The following is a 27,032-nucleotide window of genomic DNA, read 5'->3' as shown; positions in this document are numbered from 1 at the left end:
TGGGTTCCGCCTGCACTGTTGTCCCTGGTTACCATGGCTATGGTGTGGGCGTGAAATGCGGCTGCACAACTGACAGTGCCGCAGTGCATTGTGGGATACGGTAACATTCGCAACTGGCAATTATTTATACACTATACTGCTCCTTTCACTTAACCCTTGTGCTGCCTACCTAGGTGCCAGGACAGCCGTCACTAAACCTCATTGCCACCTGGTGGCCATTTACAACATACACATTACAATTATTACATCTGATGAACCTTTTCTGTGTGCCAGCTACTTCTGCAGGTGGGTGGTGTAGCCGTGACCCCTCTTCACACGCCCTGGGCCACATACACAATAGCTGTGTTGGCCGCTACCTCCGGCAGTTTTCCTCTAAGGAACCATAGGGGCTCAAGGCAGCCGCCTGCCATCACTTCCCACATGAGCCTCCAGGCCTGGGGGTGGTAATGCTCTGGGAACAGGCACCTCGACTGGAGGCTACACTGCCAGAGTCTTCCTATTTAAAGAATTTATTTGTTGATATGGCCAAACTTAGCACCTGGATTGCTGTCACTTGGAGAATTCCGATCTGCGGCACTCACTCCAACCTGATGTTTCTGTACTGGCCCATTACCTTTGAGTTTTAAACTCGGGGCTGTACTGCTTGGCGCCCTGTAACAGGACCCATCTGCAGCGATTCGCTCTGTATCTCGGTAAACTCTGTCTTCAGGATCTCGATATCCTCTGTCATGCGACTCTGCTCACAAGTCAGACCTTAGGTCTGCCACTATTGCGAACTGGACCCTATCTGCCCTCCTGATTGGAAACCATCCTTGTTCCCTCACTCTAGCCCCTCCCACTCTGGGCTAATGTCAAATATTAACTCTGTCTTTCCCTACGGTCAATCAAAATACACTTCATCATTATTGACACATGTCACCCTTCACACTACGCATTACAATAACACTGATTTCTTCAAGGGGGAACATGGGCAGTATGTCCATCTCCATACACTATCGGTGTATCGGTATCGGTGAGGTTTTTAGAACAATCCTTTCTCTCAGAAATGTTAGTAAATGTAGCATGACGAGAGGCAGGATTTTTTTAAGCCGGGGCAATGGGCCTGAATGGAAAACCTGAAATCAATGATTAAGAGGCGCATTTTGTGTGTATAACATGATCAACTCACATGAAATATAAGACTGTACCTTTGTACATGTCATGTATAATACAATACTTTAGTCCTAGCTCGGGTTCTGTTTCCTGTTTCTTCCCAGATCCTTGGCTTAATGATGGTGAGGAAGATGCTGGACTGGGTGTTCAGCCAACATGACCTTGCCTGGTTGGATGATATATTACCAGAAAAGGAAAAGAAAAAGGAAGAAGACAAGAGCAAAAAGAAGAAAGGAAAAGATGACGTGGATAGTGATGAGGTAAGAAAGCTGTGGTACTTACAGTATGTACACTCTCACATATACACAGAATTAGATATCTTTAGGGACCTACTTATCATCTATGGGCTATCACAGGGGTGGGAAATTAATTTTCCTGAGGGGCCGTGACTGGTGTGAGAGGCCGAACCAATAGACTGAAATTAATTCTCAATATTAATAATATATCCCAAAAACTAAAATGGAAAATCACCCGGGGGTGAAGGGGTTAATATTAATTGTATCACTTAATATTGAGCAGAATTAAGTATGCTGATATCCACCCATATACAGTATGAGGCCACACATAGCCTCCTATATATAGCATGATCCCACACATAGGTCCCTACATATAGCATGAGCCCTCACTAAGACCCCCCTGTATACATGAGCCCACACAAAGTCCTCCTATAAAGAGTATGAGCCCCTATACAGCCCCTTACATACAGTATAAGCCCCCACATAGTTCCTATATTCAGTATTAGCCCTCCACATAGGCTCTCTATATGCAGTATAAGCTCACACAAAGCTCCTTATATACAGCATGAGCCCCCACATAGCCCATCGATACACAGTATGGGCCCCCACATACCCCTTCTATATACAGTGTGAGTCCCCACATATTCTCCTATATACATTCTGAGCCCGCAGACAGCCTCCTTCTAAATATATTATGAGCCTCACATATCCTCCTATACACAATATGAGCTCTCACATAGCCTCCAATATACAGTATAAACCCCTAAATAGCTTCTTAAATAAAACATGAGCCCTCACATGCTGTACATTTCAAAATACATTATGAGCCTCACATAGCCTCCTATATACAGTATGATTCCCACATAGCCTCCTATATACAGTATGAGCCCCACATAGCCTCCTATATATAGTATGAGCACCACATAGCCTCCTATATACAGTATGAGCCCCACATAGCCTCCTATATACAGTATGAGCCCCACATAGCCTCCTATATACAGTATGAGCCCTCACATAGCTTTCTATATACAGTATGAACCCTCATATAGCCTCCTATACACAGTATGAGCCCTCACATAGCTTTCCATATACAGTGTGAGCCCCACATAGCCTCTTATATACAGTATGAGCCCTCACATAGCTTTCTATATACAATATGAGCCATTTCATAGCCTCATATATACAGTATGAGCCCTCACATAGCCTCCTATATACAGTATGAGACCAACAATGTGGCCCACGGTCCACTGTTTTCAACGGTGTCTGCCTGCTGGTCAGACTGGAACCAACAGAAAGCCGGATACTATGGCCCCAATTCATCAAACAATGTTTGCCAGTTTTCTAGTGCAAAACTGCTTGCAATGTCATAACATTTGTTGCATGACTATATCATAACTGCACATAAATTTGGCAACTTTTGGTACACAGTCCGCTCTGTTACCTTTTTGAATAGTATGTTGAATTTAGCTGACATGGGGCGTGGAGGAGTGTGGCTGACAAATTTATCACAATTTATGCCTAAAAAGTGGTGTAATTTACAACAGCTATGTACTCCAGCCTCTGATTGGAGTACAATTCTTACAGTGACACACAGCAGCAGAAAGCTGCACCAAATATATTTTCATAGTTACATAGCTACATAGGTTGAAAAAGACCTGGGTCCATCTAGTTCAACCCTCCTCCACCAATTCTACATTTTGTCCCTAAATCATTTATAACCAACAATGTTGTGTGCACTGAGGAAATCATTCAGCCCTTTCTTAAAAGCTGTAAGGCTATGTGCGCACTTTCCGTCGTCCTACATGCAGTTGTAAACGCACGTTTTAGCCTTAATTGATTTAGCCAAAGTTGCCTTTTCCAGAAATTTAGCGCAGAAAACGCATGCGTATTTACCACGTTTTAGATGCGTTTTTAGCGCTTTTTCCATGCGTTTCCACATGCGTTTTCACAGATGCGTTTTGAACATCAAGACACTGCTAAATAAAGATTAAATAGTCAAACAGAATGAAAAAAGAGAAAAAAAGGGACAAATCTATATTAATGGGAAAAATAATGGAAAAAGATATATTTAATAAAATGATAGCGTTAATATACATTTTATCGGTAAAATAGCAATAAATGCATATTATTCTTAAATTTAATTGTCGGATTATGTGTGTGTGTAAAGGGACATATCAAATCATTATTTTGATGTTCAAAAAGCATGCGTTTTGGTAGTCCAAAACGCATGTTTTCTGCAATGAAAAAGCAGGTAAAACGCAGGAATTTGGATATTTCTTGCTTTTTGCTACTTCTCATTGACTTCAATGTTAACAAAAAGCACCACAAATGGCAAAAACAATTGACAGGGTCCTTTTCTGAACGCATGGTTTTTGACCAAACTTATGCAAATTTTGAGATGCGTTTGGAAACGCAAAGTGCGGACAAGAAATCATGAATTCTCATTGTCTTTAATGGAAAAACAAAAAGCATGCATTTGGGCACAAAAACGCTGCAGTTTAAAACTGATCCTAAACGCACCTGAAACGCAGGTGAAAACTGAAAGTGCGCACATAGCCTTATAGTATCTGCCATTACTACCTCTTGTGGTAGGGCATGCCACAGTCTGACTGCTCTAACTGTAAAGAACCCTTTCCTATTTAGCTGTCGGAATCGCTTTTCTTCCACTCGCAGTGTATGCCCCCTGGTCCTTAGTATTGTCTTTGGAAGTAATAAGTCATGTGCCAGTCCTTTATATTGACCTCACATGTATTTATACATATAAATGAGATCTCCTCTGAGACGTCTTTTTTCTAAGCTAAACATATTTATTCAGATTTTACATTTTTAAATGAACAAAAAAGGAATATGGGCAGATGCAAAAGTCATTATTCATTTGTAGAAGCCATCCCTTAAACAAGAATTGAAAGTCTCTTGGCTGGCTACAAAAAGTGTTTACAAGCTGTGATATTTGCCAAAGAGGGCACTACTAGGTACTAACCATGTAGGGTGCCCGAACTTTTGCATCGACCCATTTTCCTTTTTTGTTAATTTAAAAATATTAAAGATGAAAAATATATATATTTATGTGCCTAAAATACAAAGGATATGTTTCATATTTAACTTTGTCTATTAAGCCCGCTTTACACACTACAATATATCTTACAATGTGTCGGCGGGGTCACGTCGTAAGTGACGCACATCCGGCATCGTAAGGTACATTGCATTGTGTAACAGCTACGTGCGATTGCGATTGAACAGTAAAACATTCATCGTATGCACCTCGTTCATTCCTCATGAATTGAACGTCAGATTGTTCATCGTACCCGGGGTAACACACATCGCAGTGTGTGACACCCCGGGAACGATGAACAGATCTTACCTGCGTCCTGCGGCTCCTGGTCAGTAATGCGGAAGGAAGGAGGTGGGCGGGAGGTTTACGTCCCACTCAGCTCCGCCCCTCCACTTCTATTGGCCGGCTGCCGCGTGACGTCGCTGTGATGCCGAACATCCCTCCCACTCCAGGAAATGGACGTTCACCGCCCACATCGAGGTCGTATTGTCGCGGGCGGAGGAGGGGACGCCGCGCTCTCCCACTGCTCGGGTCCGGCTGCCGCGGCTGCTGCGGCCTGCTGCTGCTCGGTGGCTCGAGCGATGGGCCGGATCCCGGGGACTCTAGCGGCGCTCCTCGCCCGTGAGTGAAAGGGGGGTTTTGGGTGTGGGGATTGTGGATTGTCCGTGACGCCACCCACGGTTGTGGTGAAGGGATGTACACCACCGCTGCTCTGGCTGGGGAATTCTGGGAGTGATGGTATGGAGCAGCCAGTTGTTGTGTTGCCCCTCCGTGGGTAGGGGTTGGTGATCCCGGGTCCCAGTGATGGGGTTTTGGAATGGTGGGCAGGCGGGTAGGGGGGCCTGCGGAGGTGCAGGGGCGCAGGGGCAGCGCTGTGCCGCACAGCACGGAGGTACTCACTCAGCCAGTAAACACGACACAGTTCTCAGTAAACAAACGGCTGATTGGACGGGTCCCTCAGACGGCTGCACTGTTGATATCCCCTGCAGGTGACGGTGACGGTCTTTTTCCTGCACCTATGTGTTGTTGTTTGGTAGCGATGGGTTCCCACCGGTAACCCGCTCCCCGACTTGGATATGAGCCGGAGGAGCTCCACTCTTGCCCGCAGGCGCTGGCCCTGGGAAACTGGTGTCTTGGCGGTGGCGGTGTCTCCCCTCTACGGTTGGACTGTTGCCTTCAAACGGGACTTGGTTGTTGGGAGACAGTCGTCCCCTTCACTGACGGATTTGGCAAATTATGGCGACTCCTAGCCTTGCCGGGATCCGAAAGGCCCCTGCCCTGGTGCTGACTAATCTTCGTATACCGCTCCGGTACCGCCGGGTCACCACCCGTCCACGGTCCTTTCGGCAACCTCCAATCAGTCTCGCCTGCAGACGGTCACCGCCGTCTGCCAACCTTGCTGTCTCAGTCCGGGGCACACACCCGGACCAACTTCAGGCTTCTTGCTGTCACTTTCTCTTGCTCCTTTACCACTTCCTTCCACTTCACTGTTTACTCAAGCTCTTCCCCGAGCTAACTGTTTACTCCTTCTACTTCAAGCTCTCACTCTAATCTGCCTGGTTTTCCCGCCTCCAGGGCTGTGAACTCCTTGGTGGGTGGAGCCAACCGCCTGGCCCACCCCCTGGTGTGGACACCAGCCCCTGGAGGAAGGCAACAAGGATTTTTGTTTGACTTCGGTGTGCCTGCAGGGAATGTGGGGTGCATGTGGTGTTGTGACCTGTGACCCCTGGCTTGCCCAGGGCGTCACATTCCCCCTTAGCAAAATGCAGACCGTCCTCGGGCTGCCCGTCCAACACCGGTTTTATTTTCCTTTTTGTTTTCTGAAAAATAGAAAAACGGTAACATATTTACAAGTTATGGCATCATCCCACATCGGGAGGTTCAATTCTTAAATGTTGCAAACGGTTTACGGTTACGGTCTCCGCTCTCTCCCGCCCAAGTAACCTGGCCCTGATGCTGCCCCTAAAACCCAGGCAGCACCCCTTGACCCCAGTCCAGCACAAGTTACCCGAGCGGGATCTGTCCTTCCCCTCCAGAGGGTAGCCACCGGTTTCTGTGGTGGCTGGGCCCCAGCCGGCTCTACTGCGGGCCCTCCCTCCAACCTGCCTCTCCGGAGGCGGCAACTGCGGAAACGGTAGCGGTAAAACAACTTATTTACAAGCCACTTAACGTTTGTGGTTGCCCTGCAAGTTCACGGGCTTGTCCATGGAAAGTTCTCCATGCAAACTTTTTAAACGGTCCCCACGGGGACAACGGTGCCGGCAACGGCCGGTTCTCTCAATCACGGTTAGGACAATCAGGTGACTGTTCGGTAATCATCTCATCATCTTTCAAACACTTTTCAACTTTTTCAACAAAAACAGACAAACACCTTTCCCCCCCCCCCTTTAAAGGACGGTCTCCCTGTACCTAAGTGGGGGTCTACCTAGGTTGGGACGGGTGGACCTCCGGGGTCCGGTGTAAGTAGGGCTAAGCGGTGGGGTAGAGGGAACAATCAGTTCCTCCTCCCTGCTATCGTGTAGGGCAGGCGGAGGCATAGGGGAGTTGGGTACAGGTTCATCCCTGGGCACTGGTACTGACTCACGGCTGACCACTTCCATCACTTCTTCATCCACGGGTTGTGGGAACAGTATCACTGGAAGAATCACCGCGCCGTTCTGTGTAGGCCAGTCTGCTGGGAAGTCGCCCATCGCAGTGTGGATCACCTCTTTCGCCTTATCTGCTGATAGGGAAACCGGTACTTCTGCCGCCGCTCTTAAGGCTGGTGGGCACCTTTTCAGATGGTCCCGGGAAACTGTGGCCAAAGTGCCTCCTTGGTCACGACTGATTTGGTAGGCCTTCCCATGTTCCCATCCTGTGGGCTGTATGACGTACGGGTTTTGTTCCCATTGATCATCCAGCTTGTGGGTTCTCCTCTTCCGCTTCAGTATGACATCTCCGGGCTGAAAAAGGCCAGCAGACGCCTTTTGATTAAAGCGCTGCTCCTGCAGTTCCCGACTCCGACTTAAGTTCTTCTCGACATATTCTTGAATCTGCCGGTATTGTGCTCTCCGCCGAGTTTCCCATTCAGCTGTCGAAGGGAGTGCTTCTGGGGCCTCCAATCCCATTTCCAGATCCACCGGCAGGCGGCCGGGGCGAGCCCTCATCAGATATGCTTGGGTGCACTTTGTTGAGCTGGACGGGATATTGTTGTACATATTGACCAAGTCGGGTAGCTTTTCCGGCCACAGGTTCCGCTCTTCCAGCGGTAGCGTCTTGAGGAGTCCCAGGACCAAGTGATTTATTTTCTCACACATGCCGTTGGTCTGGGCATGGTAAGGGGTGGTCCGGATCTTCTTACAGCCGTACAACTGGCAGAACTCGTGGAACACCTCTGCTTCAAAAGCCGGGCCTTGGTCAGTAAGCACCTTTTCTGGATATCCATGTGGTCGGCAGAAATAAGCCTGGAACGCTCGAGCGGCAGTTCGACCAGTTAGGTCCTTGACTGGGACAACCACCATGAATCTTGAATAGTGGTCTACGATGGTCAACGCGTAGGCGTACCCACTTCGGCTGGGGGTGAGCTTGACATGGTCCAGGGCGACCAGCTCCAGTGGCTGATGTGTGATGATCGGGTGTAGGGGCGCCCTCTGGCTAACCTCGTCCTTCCTCCTCAGCGTGCAAGGACCACACTTTCAGCACCAGGCTTCTACCGACGCCCGCATCCCACTCCAGTAGAACCGCTCTCTCAACAGCATATCCAGCTTCTTCCACCCGAAGTGTCCGGCACCATCATGGTATGCCCGCAAAACAGTGGCCACATCAGCTTGGGGAATCACCAACTGGCAGATTTTCTCATAAGTCTTCGGGTTGATCAGCTCACGGTACAGCTGCCCTTGATGTAGATATAGCCGTTTCCGTTCCTTCCACAAGCGTTGAGCTTCAGCAGGGGTGGAGGGGTCCATCCCAACGGCACCTTGTTCCACTAGGGTCTTGACGAGGCGGACAGCCGGCGCCTGATTTTGAGCTTCCTGCCACTCTTGACTGGGCCGTGGGTCCAGGTCCACCCGTTGTTGGTGTGCATGTACCTTCTCAGTTGGTGGCTGGTGAAATGCAGGCAACTCGATCTCCTCGAGGTCGTCATCCTCGCACCCTTCTTCTGACAAATGGGGCATTCGGGAGAGTGCATCAGCATTAATGTTGACACGACCAGCTCGGTACTTGATGGTGAAGTCATAGTTGGCCAGCCGGGCCACCCACCGCTGCTCTAACGCGCCCAACTTGGCCGTGTCCAGGTGAGTCAACGGATTGTTGTCCGTGAAAGCGGTGAATTTTGCTGCGGCCAAGTAGTGGCGGAACCGCTCTGTGATAGCCCATACCAATGCCAGGAGCTCGAGCTTGAAGGAGCTGTAGTTCTCAGGGTTCCTTTCAGTTGGCCGAAGCTTCCGGCTAGCATAAGCAATCACTTTCTCCTTCCCATCCTGGACCTGGGACAGGACTTCCCCTAATCCCACATTGCTGGCGTCTGTGTAGAGGATGAACGGGCAGCCATAGTCAGGATACGCTAGGACCTCTTCTCCGGTCAAGGCCGTTTTCATCTGGCAGAAGGATTCCTCATGCTTTTCTTCCCACATCAGTGGGGCTCCGATGGGTCTACCACCTTTGGTCTGTCCCATGAGGAGATCTTGCATGGGGGCAGCCATCTTCGTGTACCCTTTGATAAAGCGCCGGTAGTACCCCACCAGACCCAGAAACTGCCTTACTTCCCTCACTGTGGTTGGTCTCGGCCAGCCTTGGATGGCAGTGATCTTCTCAGGGTCGGATGCGACACCTTCTGCACTTACCATGTGCCCCAGGTACTGCACTCTGGGTTTCAGCAGGTGACACTTGGAGGGCTTCAATTTCATCCCGTATTTGGCAAGGGACGCGAACACCTCGGCCAGGTGCTCCAGATAGGCTTTATACGTCTGGGAGTACACAATCACATCATCCAAGTATAATAGGACGGTCTCGAAGTTTAGGTGTCCCAGACAGCACTCCATCAGCCGTTGGAAGGTTCCTGGGGCATTGCACAGCCCGAACGGCATACTATTGAATTCACAGAGCCCCATCGGGATGGTGAAGGCGGTTTTCTCCCGGTCCTCCGGTGCCACTGCCACTTGCCAGTATCCACTGGTAAGGTCAAGGGTAGAGAAGTAATTTGCAGTCCTCAGTGCGGCGAAAGACTCCTCAATACGGGGCAGCGGATAAGCATCTTTATGCGTTATCTGGTTGATCTTCCGGTAGTCCACACACATCCGCATGGTGCCATCCTTCTTCTTGACCAGCACCAACGGGGCAGCCCAGGGACTACAGCTGTCCCGAATAACCCCTGCCTCCTTCATGTTCCTCAACATATCTTTGGCGCACTGATAATGCGCAGGGGGAATAGGCCTGTACCTCTCTTTGATAGGGGGGTGCTCACCGGTGGGGATGTGGTGTTAGACCCCTTTAATCTGCCCAAAGTCTAAGGGATGTTTGCTGAAAACTTGCTCATACTCCCGCACCACCCTGTACACCCCTTCTTTGTGATGTGTAGGGGTATCGTCAGTGCCCACATGTAGCTGTTGGTGCCACTCGTTTAACTCCCCTTGGGGCGGGTGAGTGCTGGCAGTAGGTGGAGAGACCGGGGGAGCTGCCTTGTGAATCGTGTGGGGATCTAGGGTGAGTAGTTTGGCAAGGGTGGCATACCGGAGAAGCCTGACTTCCTCCTCCCCACAATTCAGCACCCTCACAGGCACTCTCCCCTTCTTTACATCTACCACCCCTCGGGCGGCCATTACGGTGGGCCAGTGTTCAGAGGGCATGGGCTCTATCATGGCAGGGTAGTCACGCCCCTGAGACCCTACCGCCGCTCTACACCAAATCATCATTTCACTCCTAGGGGGTACAATAAATGGAGCAGCATCCATCACTCTCACTCCACCAATCTCTCCTCCTGTTGAGTTCACATGTTGGCGGTACATCAGGGCTCGGATCTCACGCTGCACAGCTCTCTGCCGGCTTCCCGCCGCCGTGGCGGCCAACTGCTGCAATAGGGCCAACACATCATCCATGCAGTGCTCCATACCATTGGTTCCTAGCACTATCTTCGGGTTATGGTCACTGGGTTCGTTTATACCCCACTTGGGTCAATGGGAGTCCATCAGCGGCAATCAGTGTTATACTAGTGTCGCGGGCGGAGGAGGGGACGCCGCGCTCTCCCCACTGCTCGGGTCCGGCTGCCGCGGCTGCTGCGGCCTGCTGCTGCTCGGTGGCTCGAGCGATGGGCCGGATCCCGGGGACTCTAGCGGCGCTCCTCGCCCGTGAGTGTAAGGGGGGTTTTGGGTGTGGGGATTGTTGATTGTCCGTGACGCCACCCACGGTTGTGGTGATTGAGTGTGCACCACCGCTGCTCTGGCTGGGGATCCCGGGAGTGATGGTATGGAGCAGCCAGTTGTTGTGTTGCCCCTCCGTGGGTAGGGGTTGGTGATCCCGGGGCCCAGTGATGGGAATGGATGGTGGGCAGGCGGGTAGGGGGGCCTGTGGAGGTGCAGGGGCGCAGGGGCAGCGCTGTGCCGCACGGCACGGAGGTACTCACTCAGCCAGTAAACACGACACAGTTCTCGGTAAACAAACGGCTGGTTGGACGGGTCCCTCAGACGGCTGCACTGTTGCTATCCCCTGCAGGTGACGGTGACGGTCTCTTTCCTGCACCTATGTGTTGTTGTTTGGTTGCGATGGGTTCCCACCGGTAACCCGCTCCCCAGCCTGGATATGAGCCGGAGGAGCTCCACTCTTGCCCGCAGGCGCTGGCCCTGGGAAACTGGTGCCTTGGCGGTGGCGATGTTTCCCCTTAATGGTTGGACTGTTGCCTTCAAACGGGACTTGGTTGTTGGGAGACAGTCGTCCCCTTCACTGACGGATTTGGCAAATTATGGCGACTCCTAGCCTTGCCGGGATCCGAAAGGCCCCTGCCCTGGTGCTGACTAATCTTCGTATACCGCTCCGGTACCGCCGGGTCACCACCCGTCCATGGTCCTTTCGGCAACCTCCAATCAGTCTCGCCTGCAGACGGTCACCGCCGTCTGCCAACCTTGCTGTCTCAGTCTGGGGCACACACCCGGACTAACTTCAGGCTTCAAACTGTCACTTTGCTCTTTTCTCTTGCTCCTCTACCACTTCACTCTTTACTCCTTCACGTCCCTAGCTGGACTGCCTGGTTTTCCCACCTCCAGAGCTGTGAACTCCTCGGTGGGTGGAGCCAACCGCCTGGCCCACCCCCTGGTGTGGACACCAGCTCCTGGAGGAAGGCAACAAGGATTTTTGTTTTGACTTCGGTGTGCCTGCAGGGAATGTGGGGTGCGTGTGGTGTAGTGACCTGTGACCCCTGGCTTGCCCAGGGCGTCACATTTTTCCTTAGCAAAATGCAGACCGTCCTCGGGCTGCCCGTCCAACACCAGTTTTATTTTCCTTTTGTTTTCTGAAAAATAATAGAAAAACGGTAACATATATACAACTTATGGCATCATCCCACATCGGGAGGTTCAATTCTTAAATGTTGCAAACGGTTTACGGTTACGGTCTCCGCTCTCTCCCACCCAAGTAACCTGGCCCTGATGCTGCCCCTAAAACCCAGGCAGCACCCCTTGACCCCAGTCCAGCACAAGTTACCCGAGCGGGATCTGTCCTTCCCCTCCAGAGGGTAGCCACCGGTTCCTGTGGTGGCTGGGCCCCAGCCGGCTCTACTGCGGGCCCTCCCTCCAACCTGCCTCTCCGGAGGCGGCAATTGCAGAAACCGTAACGGTAACTCAACTTATTTACAAGCCACTTAACGTTTGTGGTTGCCCTGCAAGTTCACGGGCTTGTCCATGGAAAGTCCTCCATGCAACTTTTTAAACGGTCCCCACGGGGACAACGGTGCCGGCAACGGCCGGTTTTCTCTCAATCACGGTAGATAATCTGGTTACTGTTCGGTAATCATCTTGCTTATCATTTTCAACAACTTTCAAACAACAACTCAGTGGTGGTCCCAACGGGGACGGTGCAACGGTGTTCCGCTGCCCTACTCAGAGTATTCGGCTTCATCTGAGGGAGGGGGTGCAGAACTCAATCGGCTCTCCTGGCTGCCCCTCAGCTTCGCATCTAGCGCGAACCACCCCCTCTCTCCACAGTGCCGGGTATACTGTACTATGTCACCTGGCATCAGATTACGGCCGGGGTGCTCCTCGGGCAGGTGGGCATTCACGTCCCGCCGGGCTATAAACACTTCGGCCTCCAGGCCCGGTTCCTAGATAAACCCATAGCCCCGGCAGATATCAAACCGCCTCACCTGTCCTTCATACAGCGGGCCCCGGACACGGAACTTCGCCTGGCGGAGGTTCTCCTTCTCCCGGATTGCCCGTGCCACCAATTCCGCTTTCTTTTTCTCTCTTTCACCGATCTCCGGGCCCAACGGTACCGGCTCCCTGTCCCAATACGGTGCTGCGAGCTCCGGCGCACGGGTCGGGCCCCGCGGGACATTCTGGACGCTACCCACTGTCAGGGATCTGGGCGGCAGGTCCCGCGGTGTCTTGGCCTTGGGCGCCACCTTGCAGCGACAACCCGGCGCTACCTCAGCCGAGGTGTGGGGGATGGGCACAGAGGCTTTCCGCTGCTGGGCCTTCGGCTCGGAACGAGTCATCAGCTCCGGCTCGGGGGACTTCTCAGGGGATGCCTCCGGTTCAGTCTTTGGGGCCTTCCAGGGCAGCACCTCCGATCTACTACGGGCTCCGGCTACAGGTCGGCCCGCCGGGGCGGGCATGCTGGGTATCGCTACCGGTTGTGGTGGCAGCGGGCCTAGTGGCGGGGTCACAGCTTCCGAGACGGGTGGCGAGGGAGGCAACAGAGCGAGAGGGCTTGGACCGGGTCCCGCAGCCGCGATGACCGGCCCTTCAAGGGCATCGGGGCGTGGGTCACTCACCCTCCCTTCCTCAGCTTCCTCCTCGCGTCTCCGCACGGTCGCTATTACGTCCGCCATGTCAGCCTCCCACTCCTCCATGAGGAGCTGCATCTTGACCTGCAGCCTTTGATAGAGCTGCGCGGTCCGGATCTCCACCCACGCCGCGGTTCCCGGCGCGGGGGCTACGGTGCTGCGGGACGGCATCCACATTCTGCTGGTGACTTCTTCCAGGAACAGGGTGACTGCAGAGTCCTGGCGTCCCTGCTTTTATAGCTGCGCTCACATGCAGCCAGACGCCATCGCGTCCCCCTTAGCTTCTTTCCGGCCCCTCCTCTATCTGGGCGGGGTTTTGGCCTTCGCGCCTCTGCTACTCGAGAAGACGCTCGAGCGGGGACTTTTCGCGCCAAAGATGGCGGCTTCTGAAATTTTTCGGCCGGACACCTCCGGCGGTAACAAGGCGCACCTCTACCAGACGGCAGAGCGATAAGATCCTGTTCGTGACGCCAAGTTGTCGCGGGCGGATGAGGGGACGCCGCGCTCTCCCTACTGCTCGGGTCCGGCTGCCGCGGCTGCTGCGGCCTGCTGCTGCTCGGTGGCTCGAGCGATGGGCCGGATCCCGGGGACTCTAGCGGCGCTCCTCGACCGTGAGTGAAAGGGGGGTTTTGGATGTGGGGATTGTTGATTGTCCGTGACGCCACCCACGGTTGTGGTGATTGAGTGTGCACCACCGCTGCTCTGGCTGGGGATCCCGGGAGTGATGGTATGGAGCAGCCAGTTGCTGTGTTGCCCCTCCGTGGGTAGGGGTTGGTGATCCCGGGGCCCAGTGATGGGAATGGATGGTGGGCAGGCAGGTAGGGGGGCCTGTGGAGGTGCAGGGGCGCAGGGTCAGCGCTGTGCCGCACGGCACTGAGGTACTCACTCAGCCAGTAAACACGACACAGTTCTCGGTAAACAAACGGCTGGTTGGACGGGTCCCTCAGACGGCTGCACTGTTGATATCCCCTGCAGGTGACGGTGACGGTCTCTTTCCTGCACCTATGTGTTGTTGTTTGGTTGCGATGTGTTCCCACCGGTAACCCGCTCCCCGGCCTGGATATGAGCCGGAGAAGCTCCACTCTTGCCCGCAGGCGCTGGCCCTGGGAAACTGGTGCCTTGGCGGGGCGGTGTTTCCCCTTAATGGTTGGACTGTTGCCTTCAAACGGGACTTGGTTGTTGGGAGACAGTCGTCCCCTTCACTGACAGATTTGGCAAATTATGGCGACTCCTAGCCTTGCTGGGATCCGAAAGGCCCCTGCCCTGGTGCTGACTAATCTTCGTATACCGCTCCGGTACCGCCGGGTCACCACCCGTCCTCGGTCCTTTCGGCAACCTCCAATCAGTCTTGCCTGCAGACGGTCACCGCCGTCTGCCAACCTTGCTGTCTCAGTCCGGGGCACACACCCGGACTAACTTCAGGCTTCAAACTGTCACTTTGCTCTTTTCTCTTGCTCCTCTACCACTTCACTCTTTACTCCTTCACGTCCCTAGCTGGACTGCCTGGTTTTCCCGCCTCCAGAGCTGTGAACTCCTCGGTGGGTGGAGCCAACCGCCTGGCCCACCCCCTGGTGTGGACACCAGCTCCTGGAGGAAGGCAACAAGGATTTTTGTTTTGACTTCGGTGTGTCTGCAGGGAATGTGGGGTGCGTGTGGTGTAGTGACCTGTGACCCCTGGCTTGCCCAGGGCGTCACATTCCCCCTTAGCAAAATGCAGACCGTCCTCGGGCTGCCCGTCCAACACCAGTTTTATTTTCCTTTTGTTTTCTGAAAAATAATAGAAAAACGGTAACATATATACAACTTATGGCATCATCCCACATCGGGAGGTTCAATTCTTAAACGTTGCAAACGGTTTACGGTTACGATCTCCGCTCTCTCCCACCCAAGTAACCTGGCCCTGATGCTGCCCCTAAAACCCAGGCAGCACCCCTATCTGGGGGTGCCAGCTCGTCTGTCCCCCAATACCGCTGGTATAAGGTGTATGGTATGGTGGTTACCTGTGATCCAGTGTCCAAGAGAGCCATCACCGGGATGCCGTCCACAGCCACGGGGATGATGGGACAGGCACCGATGTACCGGTCCCGCCAGTCTGGAGGGCCACGGGGTTCTACTCCTGAGGATTGGCCCGTGGCCCCAGGGGTTGCTCGTTTAACGGGCACTGTCGGAAGTAATGGCCAGGCTTATTGCACTTGTAGCAGGTGGAAGACCTGTTCCGTGAGTTGTTAGCACTTCTCCGCTGCATCCATGGAACATCCTCAGGGCTGTCGGCAAGCTGTATCCTGGGTGGAGGCTGGGATCTGGTCAAAGGTTGGAGGGCAGCGAGAATCTTGGCGAGGTCTCCGTCCATGCGGCGGACCTGGGCTGCCAGTTCTTCCATTGTGCTGCTGGGAGCTGTAGGCATTGGGGAGGCTGGTGGAGCAGGGGCCACCACAACGGGGGCTGTCTCAATTGGCCACGGGGCTGGCTCCGAGGTTTCCGAAGCTGGGGGTTGCAGTGCTTTAATGGCCCGTTCCTTTAACACAGCAAAGTCCACATCAGGGTGTTCTAGGGCCCACAGCCGGAGCTGTTTGCGATCCTCAGAGGACCTCATCCCCTGCACAAATTGCTCTACTAGCATCTTGTTGCTGTCCGCCTCATTGATAGTATCTACCCGCTTTAGGGTGCGAAGAGCGGTTTGCAGGCGTAAGGCATAGTCCCGAATGCTGTCCACAGGCCGTTGCCGGCACTGGTAAAACTGCATCCTCAGCTCAGCTTTGGTACGGGTCTCAAAGGCAGTCTGTAGCTTCTCAAATATGGTGGCTACAGAGAGCCGGTCCCCCTCGGCCCAGGTCTCCGCTTCCTGCTCAGCCGCGCCGGTTAGCTGGCCCAGCACTACCGCTGCACGTTGCTTATCAGTCAGGGGGTACAATTCCAAAAGCGGATTAAGCTTTTCCCGGAAGACCTGCAAAGCATCAGGTTTCCCGTCATACTGCGGTAGCCAGGTAGCTCCGGGCGCATAGGGTAGGGAGAACGGCATCACCTGAGCGAGAGCGGGGGCCGCTGCACCTCCCACCAGCACGGCCGGGACCGGGGCAGGCCCATTCCCATCCACGGGTGCCCCTGCGGCTGCGACCACCGCTCCTCCAGCGGCTCCGTCGGGCGCAGACATCTTGTTTCCGTCCCCCTTAGCTTCTTTCTGGCCCCTCCTCTATCGGGGCGGGGTTTTGGCCTTCGCGCCTCCACTACTCGAGAAGACGCTCGAGCGGGGACTTTTCGCGCCAAAGATGGCGGCTTCTGAAATTTTCTGGCCGGACACCTCCGGCGGTAACAAGGCGCACCTCTACCAGACGGCAGAGCGGTAACATCTTGTTCGTAACGCCAAGTTGTCGCGGGCGGAGGAGGGGACGCCGCGCTCTCCCACTGCTCGGGTCCGGCTGCCGCGGCTGCTGCGGCCTGCTGCTGCTCGGTGGCTCGAGCGATGGGCCGGATCCCGGGGACTCTAGCGGCGCTCCTCGCCCGTGAGTGAAAGGGGGGTTTTGGGTGTGGGGATTGTGGATTGTACGTGACGCCACCCACGGTTGTGGTGAAGGGATGTACACCACCGCTGCTCTGGCTGGGGAATCCCGGGAGTGATGGTATGGAGCAGCCAGTTGTTGTGTTGCCCCTCCGTGGGTAGGGGTTGGTGATCCCGGGTCCCAGTGATGGGGTTTTGGAATGGTGGGCAGGCGGGTAAGGAGGCCTGCGGAGGTGCAGGGGCACAGGGGCAGCGCTGTGCCGCACGGCACGGAGGTACTCACTCAGCCAGTAAACACGACACAGTTCTCGGTAAACAAACGGCTGGTTGGACGGGTCCCTCAGACGGCTGCATTGTTGATATCCCCTGCAGGTGACGGTGACGGTCTTTTTCCTGCACCTATGTGTTGTTGTTTGGTAGCGATGGGTTCCCACCGGTAACCCGCTCCCCGACTTGGATATGAGCCGGAGGAGCTCCACTCTTGCCCGCAGGCTCTGGCCCTGGGAAACTGGTGCCTTGGTGGTGGCGGTGTCTCCCCTCTACGGTTGGACTGTTGCCTTCAAACGGGACTTGGTTGTTGGGAGACAGTCGTCCCCTTCACTGACGGATTTGGCAAATTATGGCGACTCCTAGCCTTGCCGGGATCCGAAAGGCCCCTGCCCTGGTGCTGACTAATCTTCGTATACCGCTCCGGTACCGCCGGGTCACCACCCGTCCACGGTCCTTTCGGCAACCTCCAATCAGTCTCGCCTGCAGACGGTCACCGTCGTCTGACAACCTTGCTGTCTCAGTCCGGGGCACACACCCGGACCAACTTCAGGCTTCTTGCTGTCACTTTCTCTTGCTCCTTTACCACTTCCTTCCACTTCACTGTTTACTCAAGCTCTTCCCCGAGCTAACTGTTTACTCCTTCTACTTCAAGCTCTCACTCTAATCTGCCTGGTTTTCCCGCCTCCAGGGCTGTGAACTCCTTGGTGGGTGGAGCCAACCGCCTGGCCCACCCCCTGGTGTGGACACCAGCCCCTGGAGGAAGGCAACAAGGATTTTAGTTTGACTTCGGTGTGCCTGCAGGGAATGTGGGGTGCATGTGGTGTTGTGACCTGTGACCCCTGGCTTGCCCAGGGCGTCACAGTATGGACGGGTAAGTACGTGTGACGGGGGTAACTCGTATGTGCGGCACATTCAACAAATTGAACGTGCCGCACATACGATGGGGGCGGTTACGATCACATACGATATCGTATGCTGGATCGTAAGGTGTTAAGCAGACTTTAGAGATCATTTAATCTTCAATTTGCCTAACTGTTCACAGTATCAGAAATTTTGACCAGGGGTGCCAAAACGTTTGCATGCCAATATATGCAAAGGGAATCTGTCAGCAGGTTTTTGTTATGTAATCTGAGAGCAGCATGATGTAGGAGAAGAGACCCTGATTTCAGGGATGTGTCATTTACTGGGCTGAGTTTTGCTGTTTTGATTTAATCAGTATATATATCAGTCAGAGGTTATCACTGGCGTCCTGCCTCCTAGTTCAATCATGCGCCACCACTGATTGGCAACTTTCTGTCACTATAAAATGCACACTGGAGGCTGTGGTATAAGCAAAGTTATGCACAGCTCAATAACTGAGCTCTGCTAGATCTACAGCAGAGAAAACTGACTATCACAAATGCTTCACACAGTAAACTAAGTGATACATTGCGGCAGTCAGGGTCTGAGTAACTACTTCAGATTATATGACAAAAACCTGCTGACAGATTTTCTTAATACAGCATGATAAACTTGTGTTTCTCTTACAGAAAATTGCCACTAGATAGTGCTATTGTAGAGAAAGAGAGATTGTAGTTATTCACAATAAGGCTTCATTCTCGCATCAGTATTTTGCATGTGTTTGTATACCAAAGGCTACAGAGAAAAACTATAATTGTAAGGCCAGAGTCACACTTGCAAGTGCCTTGCGTGTAACTCGCGCGAGTCTCTCATTGAATCATCCGACACGGACTCGCACTCTCCTGACAGGAGCGGGTCGGTTGCATGTATGTCTATGCAGCTGAGATGCTCCTGTCCTGAGAGGGTGAGTCCATGCCGGGTGATTCAATGAGAGACTCGCGCGAGTTACACGCGAGGCACTTGCAAGTGTGACTCTGGCCTAACAATGACTCCTGTTCCGGGTTTTGGAGACACTTTTGGTTTTGGCAAATACTGATGAAATAGTGATCAAAAATACTGATGCGTGAATAAGGCCTTAAAGTATGATCTTTAAACTTGTTAAAAAAAAACATTAATCTGTAGATATGGGGTTAATCTGCGGTCTAATAGAGTTCTAAAACTGCCCGGCCACCGCTCTGAGAACCTGGTAACTGGGAGGAAATTAACTTTATTTTTCCTGGAAGCCTTGGGCTTTCAGTTATAGAGGCGCCGTGGAGCACTTTCAGTCATTGCTCCATAGTGAGCGGCGGCTGTAACCACACCCCTGGCATCAGTACAGAGCCGGCTGTCAGTCAGTGCCAGGGCATGGCTACAGCCACCACTGTAAACTGCTGCGGTTGTGTCTCTATGGGGCTTGCAACTATATCAGAAAACTGACCAGCTGCTTCCACAAATGTGAACAGACGCCATCCGAAAAAACAACATAACTACAAAAGCTTATCCAGTGACGCTCAATAATATAAGGATACATTGGCATTGCATTTCAAAAATCTCTTTTTGTCAATATTTCCAAAGCAGTAATGCAATGCCTACATCTTTTTACTCATTTTTTACATTAGCTATGTATTTTTCTCCTTTCTCTAATATTCCTCTATGGGGTTTGCAGTCACACCCGGGTCCACATGAGAAAACAAAACGAGGCCAACAAGCTTCAAGTGGTGCCAATGAATTTTGGCTCTTGTAAACTGGGTACATTTAGACCCTACTCTGTCCCCACTCCAGGACTGGTCCAAACCAGGCAGGAATGTCCTCTTTGGGTAGGATTTATGTAAACCCCATATCTTTGGGACCTGGACATGCCTTCATTTACATTCAGGACTGTTGGTAACTATGGGTTCACAGCAAGTTCTAGAATCCTATTGATTCTTAGTTGACGATGATTTCTGAGTTATCTGACGATGTTGTTGTCACATAACACTATTATATGTAGCAATGACACGGGAGTCGAGCTTGTGTCTTGCAATTTGCCTTCAATAGAAGTGATTCTTATTTTTATCAGAAAACCTGTAGATGGCAGCATCAGTATACGATGTACAGTCCTGGCTAAAAACACAATCCGCTAACTTGAAGTGTTTTTTCTATTAAATAGGAAAGAACCGGCCATCCGGGGGCGCTGCATTCAGATTCCTCTGCAAATGGATCTGATATGGATCGCAGGTGGGTGAACATCACTTTATAGTTATTTATTCTAGATCTGACATATTAAAGTAGATTTTCTCTGCCATCGATGCGTTTTGGAGAAAAACTTACCTATAAGTAATAATGGAGCCAGGTTCTGATCGGGCAGCATGAATCAGATGATAGCAATGCAATGGCTATTGTATTCAGATGTCACCAACACAGTCTGACACTTCACTCACACTTTACTGACACTTGACAGGCGGGAGTTTCTTTGACAGTCCCCAAATTTAGGACTTGTCTCATCAATTCAAGATTCTGTTCTCCACAGCCCTTTCTGTGCCCGAGTCGCTGACCTTGAGCGATAAGACTTATCACTTCTCACTGTCCCCCTATCACCACACCCGAACTCTAAAAAGGTCCATCCCCCAAATATTCTTCATTTAAAGGGCATCTGTTACCCCCATTTGACGTATCTAACCTATTAATAAAGGCATACAGGTAATAAATAGATGGCTGAAAAATGACCTACCTGTGTGTGTCATATCAGATGCCTTCTTGTGATAAAATAATATTTTATCCCTCTAAATTCCGCGCCTGCGCACCGCAATTGCCGACGTTCCACTGAAGTGTTCTGCTCCGCTATAGGCATTGGCTTCATGTTTCTTCTGCACAGGTGCCGGAGAGTCAGGCCTAAGCCACACGGCGAGAAAAACGGTGCAAGTGGGATGCGATAAAACATCGCATTCCACTCGAACCAATTCTAGCCTGTGTGTCAGCACACATGAGCGATTATTTTCTCAGCCCTAATCGGACCGAGAAAACAATCACAGCATGCTGCGATTGTAATGCGAGACTCTTTTCTCTCGCACCCATTCAAGTGTATGGGGTGAGAGAAAAATCGCACTGCACTCGCGGTACATCAGTGTACCGCGTGTGCAAAGCGAGAATCGCCATAGCCGGCAACAGAGGAGAGAGGAAGAGAAATCCCTCCCTCCCCTCTGCAGCGCCAGCCCGCCCCTCCTCAGTGCGGGCCCGCCCCCCGCAGCTGAGGTCCGCTCGCACTGTCGGATCTCAGTCGCAGGGACACTAGCATGACACTCGGCTCTGCTGTACTGCCAGCGTGTGCTGAGTGTCATGCTAGGGGATCGCAGTAATCCCCATGTGTCCCCGACCTCACTGCTACATTCACTCCAGTGATCCGGCGCCTGCACAGAAGAAACATGAAGCCAATGCCCATAAAAGAGCATGACACTACAGTGGAATGCCGGTATTTGCGGTACACAGGATTTCAGGACCACAACTAGATGTCACAGGGATAATGTGATGCTGATGTGATGAGACAGGTACACTTAGGGTATGTGCGCACGTTGCTTTTTACCTGCTTTTTTGCTGCTTTTTCTTCTGCGCTGTTTAATGCCAAAATGGATGTGTTCTTCTATTCAAGCAAAGTCTATGGGAATTTGGGTTTCTTGTTCACACTATGTTGTTCAAAATGCTGCCTTTTTGTGGCAGAACTTTGGTCAAAAACTCAGCTTTGCAGTGCAAAACCCAAATGGCAAAAACAATTGACATGTTGCTTCTTTGAAAAGCTGAGTTTTTGACCAAAGTTCTGCCTCAAAAAGGCAGCATTTTGAACAACATAGTGTGAACAAGAAACCCAAATTCCCATAGACTTTGCTTGAATAGAAGAACACATCCATTTTGGCATTAAACAGCGCAGAAGAAAAAGCAGCAAAAAAGCAGGTAAAAAGCAGGTAAAAAGCAACGTGCGCACATACCCTAATGGAGCAAAGAGGCAGTGCTATCTCCCAGGCGGCATCAGTCCCATAGCCTGGAAGACCTCACTTACATAGGGGGATAAAAGATGATTTTTACACAAGAAAGCATCTGATATGAGGTACACAGGTATGATTATTTTCAGTACTATATTTCCTGTATGCTCATAATAATAGGTTAGATACTTCAAATGGGGTGACAGATTACCTTTAACTGTGACCAATATTGGGCAGATTTAGCTCTTATTTTATTCCCATTGCTCCTGAGTATTCCATTTTTTGCTTATTTTTTAACTTCTTCACAACTTTTGGTGTGCATGTACATCAAAGGTCGTGTCCCTGACATTGATGTGAGCTCACACACCATGCCCGCATCTTTCCTGGCAGATGATGGCTTATTTAATCAGCCATCATATGCCTGTAACAGCCAAAGGTAGATCGGAGCTGTTAACCTCTTCAATGACGCTGTTAATCTCTGACAGCGACATATAACACGCAGCAGTGTGGCGTGATCATGGGGCACTACTGGGTTGCCATGATAGCCCGGGTTCTGCTGATGACCCACGTACCTGTTATCACAGAGCTCCTGTGAAAGCCAACATTTAGTTGGAGTTTACAAGAGATTATGATTGTCACTATACATAGTGTAAAAAATAAAACTAAAATCCCCCCCTTTCGCCCCATTAAAAATAAAACAATGAAAAAATACAAATACACATATTTGCTATCGATGCAATCAGGGGACAGAATCGGGAGTGGATGAAGATTGACCTGTCAATAAAAGGTCATTGACTGAGAATAGGGATGTTCATGCAAACAAAATGAAGTCCTAGTTTTCTCGTAAAGGAATTCCTAAAATTTGACAAGTGGAATATATTTCATTGTACATTAGTTCAAAGAAATATAATCTCAGCATTGTCTCAGCAAAGTTCTGCTGGTTAATGGTGCATTCTCAAGGTTGTAAGTTACCCCCTATCAACTGGATTGGGGAAAACTTCCCACTCATCACAAAAACCATGGCACTGACGAGCGTGGTGTGACTGGAACGTTGGCCGATCATGCATACTTGCAAACTGTTCTCGGGATCGGAAAGGCTGCTTTCACACATCCAGTTTTTGCTGAGCGGCACAATACGGCGCTTTGCAGAAAAAACGCAACCTTTTTTTGCTGCCGGTTGCGTTTTTTCCGCATAGACTTGCATTAGCGTCGTATTGTGCCGCATGGCCTTGCGTTGCGTCCGGTTTTTGCCGGATGCGGCATATTTAGCCCATGCGGTGGCCGGATGGAACGTTGCCTGGCACGTTTTTTTGTGCGGCGAAAAAAACACATCGCGCCAGATCTGGCGCGATTTACAATGCAAGCCTATGGACGCCGGATGCAGCGTCCTGCGGCAAAAACCGCATCCGGACGCCGGATGCGGATTTTTGCACTGCGCATGCTCAGTATCAAGCCGAATCCGTCAAAAAACGGACGGGCCGCATGGAAAAACTTATGCAACGGATCAGGTTTTTTTTGCCGCATCCGTTGCATAGGTTTTTGAGCCAGATTGAGCCACACTGCAAACACCGGATGTATGAAAGCAGCCTAATGGTCACAATGATTGGACATTGAGAACTTAAGAAAACCCCATGAAACAAAGAAGATACACGATAGCCCATAATCTTTTTAACCCTTTTTGCAAGTGTTCCTTTAAGTGATCCAGAGCTTCTCATCTTTCCAATGATTTTTCGTACTACAGCATTACCCTCCACCTGAAGATCTCCTGCCCTTCCTCTCCAGCTATCGGCTACCCTAGAAACGTCGCCAGTGCTGTTCCCCAAGTGAAGATCGAGATGGATTCAGAGTATGATGACTCCGACCTTGAGAAGAATCCTAGAGATCGAGGCAGTGAAACCACCTTATAGCAGTCGTAGCAGATCCCGTCTGGACGTCCATGTCCCCTACATCCTGGAACTGTGTTGAGATGTGACACTAGGACATCTGGGTCTCCTTCCAGACGCTGTGTATAAAGGACTATTGTGATTTATATTTTTTCCTAAAAGGTCAAAAGCAATTCTGCAGAAACAAATCCACTAGCTGCAGCCTCTTCTCTGCCGCTGGTAATTTGAGGTCCACAATCATTCAATCAGAACTGGTCTTTCTGTATTGGTAATATAGGCACCTGCCCAGGGCAGCACTGATCATGGGGCTCATAGAAGTTCTGTTATGTTGTCTTATTTATTGCTTTCTCCTTCTTCCAGTCTTCTTTTCTTGCTTGTTTTTTCGGCACAACAAGAGGCAGGAGATTATTGTACAGGATTTGAATGATTTCATTTTGGATATATTGGCTCACAATATCCAGGACTGTCAGCTAGTACACAGTGCTGTATGTATATGACATGGAGGGTAATGTTATCTTGCATTATGCTATAGTTTTGTCTCCTTCCTATTAGTTCACTTGCTATGATGATAATTGATGGCAGAAATAAATGTATTTATGACCAAAATGAATTATTCTGCTGAAATATGTGACATCCATGGTGATCGTCTTGATTTGACTAGTTTAGTGTCCATTATGATTATGTCTAATTCTCCTTGCTGCTAATATTATTCATATTTCAATGGAATCTTTCACTAAATATTTGCTCCCCCAATCTGAGAGCAGCATAATGTAGGGGCAGAGACCCTGACTCCAGTGATGTGTCATTTATTAGGCTGCTTGCTGTCATTTTGATAAATTCACTGTTTTATCTGCTGCAGATCTAGCAGTTCTCTGAATATTGAGCCTTCTATGACTCCGCCCACATCACTGATTGGCAGGTCCTATGCCCATGTACAGTTCACACAGGAAGCTGCAAGTCAGCGTTGGGAGCAGGGTTATCCAGAGCTCAGGAATATGCTTGATTACCTTGCAACAGATTACTAGTCCTCTAATGATAATCTCCTGCTGATAAAACAGAGATTTTAGCCAAACTCCTGAGGCAGTGATGAAACAGAGGAGGAAATACTGGGCACTATCCACATTCAGCGGTTAATGGTCTGCATTCTGAAGTCATATACACCGAATCTGTCCATTAAGTACTGGCTCATGAGAGGAAAAAACCATGGTGCTCTTTTCACAAGAAAAACACTTGTAGAACATAGAAAAGTAGAATGGAAAGGCACTCACCGAGTTTATAGTGTCCAAAAATCCTTTATTTCATCATTAGATAAAACAGTGTAGGCAATGGGGGAGGGGGGGTCCACACAAGGCACGTTGGACAACGGCCGTTTCGCGTCTCTTTACAACGCTTCTGTGGACCCGCAGAAGCGTCGTATAGAGACGTGAAACGGCCGTCGTCCGACGTGCCTCGTGCGCACCCCCTCTCCCCCATTGCCTACACTGTTTTATCTAATGATGGAATAAAGGATTTTTGGACACTATAAACTCGGTGAGTGCCTTTCCATTCTACTTTTCTGTTCGCCAAACTCCACCCAGCAGCCCGATAACTAATATATAGCTGGAATCAGGGTCTCCGCCCCTACATTATGCTGTTCTCAGATTAGGTAGCAAAAACCTGGTGACAGATTCCTTTTAATAATAGAGCAGATGAGTTGTCAGAAGTATGATCCTTCATTCTAGATTTGTACAGGACTGGTCAGGAGCTTCAATGAACTTCTGACTGTGGGGGGTGAACCATGTTGGTAAATTAAAAATCTATCCTTACATTTTCTAATTTAGACATGGGCTTGAACAGACTTTAAAGGGAAGCAATAATCAGAAAATGACCTACTGCTTAAATCAAAAATAGGAGAATCCAGCATCAAGGAATAAAAAACACTTTATTTTCCTCTTTGTAAAATAATACAAACACAGGAGAATTCATGGAATTGCGTGTTTCAGGCTGTTCCAGCCATTAGTCATACCAATCACACTATGGACTGATCATTGCCATCCTCTGAACTCATGGTCTTCCTTTATTGTGTAAATCAGGTTTTATGTTTTTTTAATGATCATTTTTTTCATATTATGATCTTTATTAAAAGACAAAATTGTTAATCTTACAATTTACAAACTAGAAACCAAGGCTATTTTAGGGGTCATTTACACTGCAAGATAATTGCTAACGAGCGTTATTAAAAACACTTGTTTCAAAAGCTGCCAATCAACTGATCAATAAGAAAACCACTTGTTCATCTCATGAAATAATCTTTTGTACAACAAACGATGATTATGGATTGTCCTATGTATACAAGACTCGTACTGCCAAGAACTATGGCAGCATGTGTGCATTTAGCAATTTACAGTAAATCACTAGTGCACATCGCTTACTTTGGTCTGACAACCGCTGATCAGTAAATGTTTACTGACCAGCGGTCACATCATGCTGACAGTTGGTCTGTGTAAACAGACTCTAAAGGGGGCTTTACATGCAACGACATCGTTAACGAGATGTAGTTGGGGTCACGGAATTCGTGACGCACATCTGGCCTTGTTAGCGACGTCATTGCGTGTGAAACGCAGAAACGACCGTTAACGATCAAAATTACTTACCTGATCGTTGACGCGTCGTTCCTTTCCCAGTTATTGTTGCTGTTGCAGGACGCAGGTTGTTCGTCGTTCCTGCGGCAGCACACATCGCTACGTGTGACACCGCAGGAAAGAGGAACTACAGCTTACCTGCGGCCGCCGGCAATAAAGAAGAAAGGAGGTGGGCGGGATGTTCGTCCCACTCATCTCCACCCCTCCGCTTCTATTGGGCAGCAGCTTAGTGACGTCGCTGTGACGCCGAACAAACCGCCCCCTTAGAAAGGAGGCGGTTCGCCGGCCACAGCGACGTTGCTAGGCAGGTAAGTATGTGTGACGAGAATAACGATGTTGTGCGCCACGGGCAGCGATTTGCCCGTGATTCACAACTGAGGGGGGCGGGTACGCTCGCTAGCAATATTGGTACCAATATCGTAGCATGTAAAGTGGGCTTTAGGGTGTGGTTCTTCTTGCGCTTTGTACAGACGAGTGCAGCCCGATAAAACATCAGATTGCCCTTGCACTAGTGCAAAA

The 27,032-nt window shown here is 50.6% G+C and overlaps 1 protein-coding gene across 3 annotated transcripts in view; it reads left to right on the top strand.

Moving 5' to 3' along the window:
* Positions 1 to 24,651, top strand: part of SLC4A5 (solute carrier family 4 member 5) — a 274,330-nt gene extending 249,679 nt beyond the window's left edge. For all 3 annotated transcript variants that reach the window (XM_075346132.1, XM_075346133.1, XM_075346131.1), the window contains 3 exons: positions 1,257 to 1,412; positions 20,206 to 20,273; positions 23,751 to 24,651. In XM_075346132.1, coding sequence (XP_075202247.1) covers positions 1,257 to 1,412; positions 20,206 to 20,273; positions 23,751 to 23,916 — 390 coding nt within the window. In that variant the 3' untranslated portion in view covers positions 23,917 to 24,651. The remainder of the gene's footprint in view (positions 1 to 1,256; positions 1,413 to 20,205; positions 20,274 to 23,750) is intronic.
* The last annotated feature ends 2,381 nt before the right edge of the window (positions 24,652 to 27,032 follow it).

This window comes from Anomaloglossus baeobatrachus, chromosome 4, assembly GCF_048569485.1.
Source record: "Anomaloglossus baeobatrachus isolate aAnoBae1 chromosome 4, aAnoBae1.hap1, whole genome shotgun sequence".
NCBI classification, from domain to species: Eukaryota; Metazoa; Chordata; class Amphibia; order Anura; family Aromobatidae; genus Anomaloglossus; species Anomaloglossus baeobatrachus.
Note: the sequence above shows the minus strand (reverse complement) of the source record. Positions and strands in the feature narration are given on the sequence as shown.